This window comes from Culicoides brevitarsis, unplaced genomic scaffold, assembly GCF_036172545.1.
Source record: "Culicoides brevitarsis isolate CSIRO-B50_1 unplaced genomic scaffold, AGI_CSIRO_Cbre_v1 contig_101, whole genome shotgun sequence".
Classification (NCBI taxonomy): domain Eukaryota; kingdom Metazoa; phylum Arthropoda; class Insecta; order Diptera; family Ceratopogonidae; genus Culicoides; species Culicoides brevitarsis.
Genome location: NW_026973485.1, coordinates 10095 through 17931, shown reverse-complemented (window position 1 = coordinate 17931; position 7837 = coordinate 10095). Strand labels below are relative to the sequence as shown.

Sequence of the window (7837 nt, the reverse complement as noted above, 5' to 3'; positions counted from 1 at the left end):
AAGAAAAAAAAATGTTATAATGTGATATAATGAATAGACAGGAAACGGTGGAAAGTTCAGTAATTTAATCATCGTTACCATCACAGTAATTTGCTATAATGAAATGATAATTTGATCGAATATAATGGTGATGATGAGATGATTTAAAAGGACGCTTTACTGTCAGTTTTTATTTCCGGAGAGAAAATTATAGGGAAATTTTTTGAAAAATATTTTTATTAAAGAACGAGTTTTTTTATTTAAAAAACTTTTTACAAATATTTTTTAATATATAAAGATAAAATTATCTCAAAAATTAAACGATAAAAAAAAACAAATTTCAAGAAAAATTTTAGAAATGTCAATTCAAAAAATGACAGTTGAAAATTTGAAAATCGCCTTTTCGTTAATTCAAGCTTTAAAAATTATCAGTTTTATTTTTCGATTTTAATTTTAAATTTTATTTCATTTAAAAATAAATAAATAACTAAAAAAAATTTGGAGTTTTTAACGAATTTAAAATTATTTTAAATTTTAATTAATTATTATTTTTAAGTTACTTATTTGAAGAATTCATTTTTTAATTAAATTTATTAATTTTTAAATTTAACATTAATTATTTTAATTTTTTAATTAATTTTTTAATTTTTTATTTTATTTTATTTTTTTTTAAATTTTATTAAATTAATTATTAATTTAAAAAATTTTTTTATTTAATTTTATTTATTTTTTTTTAATTATTTTAAATTAATTTTATTAAAAAAAAAATAAAAAAAATCGAAAAATATTTAATTTTTTGTCGATTTCCAAAAATTTAAATTTTTAAAACAGTTTGAAATTTGAAAATCGCCCTTTTGCTAATTCAAAAATTTTAAAATATGCACAGGAAATGAAAAAAAATTATCTGACGTTCCTGCCTAAAATCATCAAGAAAAAATTCAAATTCAAGTACATGCAAAAGAGGTGATAAATGAGTTCTGGACTCTTGTATTTTTCTATGAATGATTTTTCGCTCTCTACGTCTATTTTTTTTCTGTGTACACAGCAAGATGATATTTCATTTTTAATTTTTTGTACACTTCGAAAAATTATTTAGTCATCTGTTTAATGTTTAAAAAAAAAGTTTTTTTTTTGATATTTAATTTATTATTAAAGTGAATTTGAATTTTTGTTTCCGGTGAAACGCGGTTCGCAATTAATGTTGACCTATTTGGCGAAATCAAAGTGAAAAATGTCCAAATTAAATGCTAAAATCGAAAAACAATGAAAAAAATCTCGTGCCAAAAACGTATCTCGTCAAAAATTTAATCAAATAAAATGTTTCTCTTCAGTCCTTTTCCAAACAATGTCAAACAATTTATTTTATAAATATTTTATATTCATCTTCGGATGAATGAATGAGGAATGCACAACAACCAACATAACACTCAACTCTGTCTTAATCGATTTTTTCCTTATCTTCTTTTGCGAACACTGCAATTTCCTTGCCTGAAAAGTGGGTTAAGAGAATTCCTTGAAAAGTACAAAAAAAAAATTTTTTTATATATTTTTTTAATATGAACAAGTTGCAATTGAGGCATTTAGTGTGGCTTAATATGTGAAAGGCGCAGCATAAAAAAAAATTGTAAGTTGCATAATAATCTCTCGCGTTCTTGTTGCTGTTGTAAACAAAACATTATATAAGTAAAAGTTGCACAGTGGGACGATTTACGAGATTTTTTGAACAAAAACTGGTTGAATTTTCGATCCGAAAGACCTTCATGAGACACATCCGAATATCAAATTGGATCAAAATCGATCAGTTTGATATTCGGATGTGTTTCATGAAAGTTTTTGGATCAAAAAATGCATTCAAAAAATTTCGAAAATCATCCCACTGTGCGTTGGAGAAGGAAAAACATGAAAAAGTACAAAAATTATTTCTGCACACTGCATGAAAGTAACAAAAATAAATGTCGAGAGTGCTCAAGCGTTACTACACCGCAAAATAAATGGGAAGACCCTTGTTTGTAATAAATTGCAGCAAAATAAACTCGACTCGAATGAGATATGGATTAACATCGGATGATATTTCCTGCTCTCAATCTTCTCAACAACGTGATACCTCTTAATCTCCTTTTCATTTCGTGTATAAATTTCTATCATTCTCATCTCATCTACCCTTTCTCCTACCTAAATACTTTCACCTTTTTGCATGATATTTTGTGTCGTTCACTGCATCTTCACCTTTTTTACCTTGACTTGTCTTGTTTCCGAAAAATTTCCTTTTTTTCACGCCTTTTTTGAGCGATTTAACGTTAGTTGAAAACTTTTTAGGCCAGAAATAAGCCCGCAGATGGCAGTAGTGGTCACATAAGAACGCGCGATAAAACACCCAGCAATGGACAGAAGGGCAATCCGCCGGCAAAGGCAACGGCGCATAGCGCTAAACAAGGACCCGCATGCAAGTCATCGAGCGGCGGCAAGAGCGGCAGTATTGTGTCGACACCGAGTACACCAAAGCCAATGGCAACCGCCGGGATGAATGCCAAAAATAAAGGAAAGAAGAAAAAGGCTGTTTATGATCTTGTGGTTCGAATTGATTTGGTACGTATCTCTTTTTGCTTTTTTTTTTTTGATGACGTACAAACGTTCAGGGACAGTTTTTGTTGTTCTATCCAAGGAGTTTATTATGTCGACATGAGTGCTTTTTTTTGTTTTTACATCAATTGAGCTTAGACAAATTAATTGTGTCTCTCAAAGAGTTATTTAAATTTCAAACTGCAATAAAATTGATTAGAATCCTTTTCAAAACCCATCTGGTCATCAATTTGTAACTTTCTCTTCGTAAAATTTGCAATAAATGCAAATATTTGCTCCTGTGGGATATGCAATCAAGTTTACATCTTTAATTTTCTATTTTCTATTGGATTTTCCATTGTATTTCATCTTTTCTTAGCACAGAAACCTTCTCATAGCTGATAAGAACTACTTACAAAAAACCACAAAGTGATTTGTCAAATAAAATTTGAGTTATTGCATTTCAAACTTTGTATGAGCTTCAATGAAATTCAATACAAATTTTGTAACGCTTTAACTCAAATTTGGCTTCAAAAATCTCTTTGGGGTTTTTTGTAGTTTGTCAATATCAGCTATAAGAAGGTTTCTGTGCTAAGTAAAAATGAAATACAATAGAAAATCCAATAGAAAGTTCAAAATTAAAGATGTAAACTCTATTGCATATCCTACAGGAGCAAATATTTGCATTTATTCTAAATTTTACGAAGAAAAACATACAAATTGATGACCAGATGGGTTTTTAAAAGGATTCTAATCAAAAAATCAAAACATAATGTAAAATCTCGTAGAAAATTACAAATTTAACAAGTAAAGTTTATTGCATATCCCAAAGGAGTAAAAAAATTAAAGTTTTATTTATTGCATATTTTAGGGAGTTGACCTTGAAATTTTATTGTTTGAGTTAACGAATTAATTTAATGTCTCAAAACGTAAAAATCAAAGATAAAAACCAGACATCATGGCATCACGATTTCACCCAAGTCTCACCGGGAATGCACAATCGTAAAAATTGTGTGTTTCAATTACAAAACTATTTGCCCAACAGCCCATTCTATTTATTTTGTTGTTTTTCTCGACATTTTTTTTTGTGTGTTCGTTATCCGCACAAAGCGGAACGAAATTGAAAATAGGTGCACAAAAGTATCAGACTCGTGTCGACATAAACGGAAATTAAATTTTCATGCAGCAGGAAAAAAAAATTCCTTTTTCCACGATTTCTCATTGATAAATATTTAAAACGTTTTACTTTCTTCCTGACTTTTTTTTTTCGTCGTGCACCTCAAATTGTGAAATAAAACAAACGCAGAAGGAATATGGCTTGAATGACGAACAAGTAGCTGAATTCAAGGAGGCATTTATGCTGTTCGACAAGGACGAAGATGGTACAATCAGCGTAACAGAACTCGGTGTAGTAATGAGAAGTCTTGGCCAGCGGCCAACTGGTAATATTTTTTTTTTTGTTTTTGTTTATTCTTCCTTATGCTTTTATTTGTCCACATTGCTCCATTTACACAAAATATCTTCGCAAGTGAATAAAATTTCTCTTTTTCTTTATATTTCATTAATTTCACGACAACAAAAAAACACGAGCAGAAACGGAACTACGCGATATGGTGAACGAGTGGGACGAAAATGGCAATGGCACTATTGAATTTAATGAATTCCTGCAAATGATGTCGAAGAAGTTGACATTCTCCGATGGCGAGGATGAGTTGAAGGAGGCTTTTAGGTGAGTAATGGCACCCGAGTACAAAGTCCATTAATAAAAGTTAATGAGATTTCGTTTTGTTCCGCAATGCACAAACACAGAGTTTTCGATAAAAACAACGATGGATTGATATCGTCGTCGGAACTGAGACACGTAATGACAAACTTGGGCGAAAAGATGACGCAACAAGAGGCCGATGATATGTTGAAGGAAGCTGACATGGATGGCGATGGCATGGTTAACTATAACGGTAGGTGATGTTTTTTTTTAATAACTTCGACCAAACTTTTTCAATAATGAATTGATTTTTCATCAACTAATGCTGAAATTCAAGGGAAAAAATTACTCGTTAAATTATTTTCTCAGAGCCCTCTATGAGACAAAAGTTATTTGAAACTGATCCTCAGCGCCCTCTATGAGACAAAAATTATTTGAAATTGATCCTCAGCGCCCTCTATGAGACAAAAATTATTTGAAATTGATCTTCAGCGCCCTCTATGAGACAAAAATTATTTGAAATTGATCCTCAGCGCCCTCTGTGAGACAAAAATTATTTGAAATTGATCCTCAGTGCCCTCTTTTAGTCGGAAATTATTTGAAACTGATTCTTAGCGCCCTCTATGAGACAAAAATTATTTGAAATTGATCCTCAGCGCCCTCTGTGAGACAAAAATTATTTGAAATTGATCCTCAGCGCCCTCTGTGAGACAAAAATTATTTGAAATTGATCCTCAGCGCCCTCTATGAGACAAAAATTATTTGAAATTGATCCTCAGCGCCCTCTATGAGACAAAAATTATTTGAAACTGATCCTCAGCGCCCTCTATGAGACAAAAATTATTTGAAATTGATCCTCAGCGCCCTCTATGAGACAAAAATTAATTGAAATTGATCCTAAGCGCCCTCTATGAGACAAAAATTATTTGAAATTGATCCTCAGCGCCCTCTATGAGACAAAAATTATTTAAAAATAATCCTCAGCGCCCTCTAAGACACAAAAAATTTGAAATTGATCCTCAGTGCCCTCTCTGAGACAAAAATTATTTGAAATTGATCCTTAGCGCCCTCTGAAGGCAAAAAAATTTCAAAATACGTCTCTGTCACGCAAAAAAAAACGAATAAAAATAGTTTTCTTATGTTCAAATACGCCCCCAAACTCATAAAAACATATTTTAAAAAAATATCTTTGATATTGACCTACATAAATTTTTATTTTTCCAGAATTTGTGATGATATTAACGTCTCGTAACTAGTGCAAACTTTGTCGACGGAGCAAAAGTGAATCAAAGAAAAAATCCGTTGACTCTCAGTCCAAAACTTCAAAAACTTCAGCTTGAAAAGTTCGACTGACTAACTAATTACTAACACGAAAAACCATCAAGCCGTCACTCCAAAATCTAAAAATAAAACAAGATATTCACAAAATGTATTAATGTTACTTACAAAACAACAAAGACAGACACAAAAGGACAAAAAGAAAACAAAGTATTCCTTTTCATGCAATTTTTGTTGCTGTGTATGAAAAAGTAACCAATTATGAGAAAAAGAAGCAAAAAATAGTAAAAAAGGAATAAAGAAAAGGAAAAGTCACCGTAAAACATCCATATAATATTATACTATTAATAATAAATAACACACGCAAAAACTATAACTTAACTAATACTACAAACTATATAATTATAACCGATTCCTAATCATTTTATTACTATTATTAATGTATAAGGACGGTACAATCAATGTTAGATTACACACAAGAATAGCTAAAAACCACGTTAAATACACATTACTACTAAAAAAAAACTACTAGAAACTATGTACTTACAACTTACTTACCCCCCGTAACTGGGTTTATATACAAAAACATGCATAAAAATATTACATGGTAAAAAAAATATGATAAACGACTAGAAATTAAATTATAAAACATAATAACGTTTAATCAGAATTGAGCTTTGCTAAAATTATATACATTTCACAATATCATTAAATTTTTATTATTAATAAATTAATAATTTTTGCCCTAATACAAGAAGAAAAAAAAAATAATAATTTATTTTTATAAAAAATAAAAACTAAAATTCTAACAATTTAAACTTAAGAATGGCGTTGGAGACACAGGACACGATCTAAGAAAAGGAAAAACATATTTCTAAATTAAAAAAAGGAACTGACGTTTTTTATAAGACTATCCAATATTTTATAACTATATAAAAAAAATCACCATAATTTTTCTATACTACTATCTTTCTATCAAAATTTGCTTCTAACAGCAATCAATTTTTTAATTTATTAATTAATTAAATTATAAGCTTTCTAAAATACATCCTTATAGAATTCTTAGAAAAAAAAATAATTCAAATCCAAGCATAGTGAGTAAAAAAAAAGTTATAACGCTTATAAAAATTAGATTCGAGTGGAACTAGAACAATAACATTTTACATACACAACACATGTATTACACACATATATTTAATAATTAATTACAATCATTTAATCTTGGTTTGACCCACATAATGATGGTCTTGTCACGATATTGATCGAATACTATTGAGCATTTTTATCATGAAATGTCTTCCTTTATATAACATAATCCGTATGAATTTATACTTATTCTAACTAATATATTAATATTATTATATATGATATATGTTGTGTGTTTATTTAATTTTTCCTTTATTTTTTTTTTAATAAAAAATAAAAAAAAATTAAGATTTTAATTAAAATAAAGTATTTACTAAAATAAAAATTTTATATATTTTATATTAATAATTTATATATTTTTAAAAATATAAATTTTAATTAAAATAAAATGTTTTAATTTTTTTAAAACTTAAAATTTTTATTAAAAGTATAAAAATATTTTTTTTTATAATAAAAAAAAATATGAAATTTTAGTGTGATTTTTTTTTTAATTTTGATTTAATTAGTAGGTTATATAATTAAAAACAATTTGATTTAAATTAATAAATTAAAATAAAAAAAATAATAAAAAATATAATAAATAAATTAATTAAATAAAATATAGTTAATAATTAGGTTATTATTAAAATTAATTTATTATATTTAATTTATTGTTAAATTATATAACATGAAAAATTATTTATTCAATTTTTTAAATTTTATTTTAATTTAAAAATAACTTAAATTTTGAATAAAATGTTAAAATAATTAAATAAATAAATATTTTTTTGTTATGTAATTTAACAATAAATTAAATATAATAATTATTAATTTAAAAATTTATTTATCTTAAAAAAAAAAATGGTAATTAAATATATTTAAAAAAAATAATTTTATTTAAATTTAAAAAAATAGAGGAAAAATAAAATAAACACACAGTCTACATTGATTCATGAGTTAATTTGTCCCAAAAAATTTCGTTTAACACTTCATTTTAATCTAAACACATAATCGATTCGAATAGATTATGATAAAATTATACGTAGTAAATAATGATAAAAATCATAAATTAACACGTTCTCTCAAGAAAAAAAAATAAATAAAATATATATTAAAGTATAATATAATATGTTAGATAATGTTAATGTTCTATCGTTTCACTGCTGCCATTTCTCTCTCGCTCCTTTTTCT

At 27.1% G+C, this 7837-nt stretch overlaps 1 protein-coding gene across 1 annotated transcript; it reads left to right on the top strand.

The window, feature by feature from the left end:
- The first annotated feature begins 2352 nt into the window (after positions 1–2352).
- Positions 2353–6145, top strand: LOC134836647 (calmodulin-A-like). The gene is made up of 5 exons (XM_063851826.1): positions 2353–2565; positions 3845–3980; positions 4132–4267; positions 4348–4496; positions 5468–6145. Exons 1-5 carry the CDS (start codon positions 2485–2487, stop codon positions 5497–5499), a joined length of 534 nt encoding a protein of 177 aa, XP_063707896.1. The 5' UTR covers positions 2353–2484; the 3' UTR covers positions 5500–6145.
- The last annotated feature ends 1692 nt before the right edge of the window (positions 6146–7837 follow it).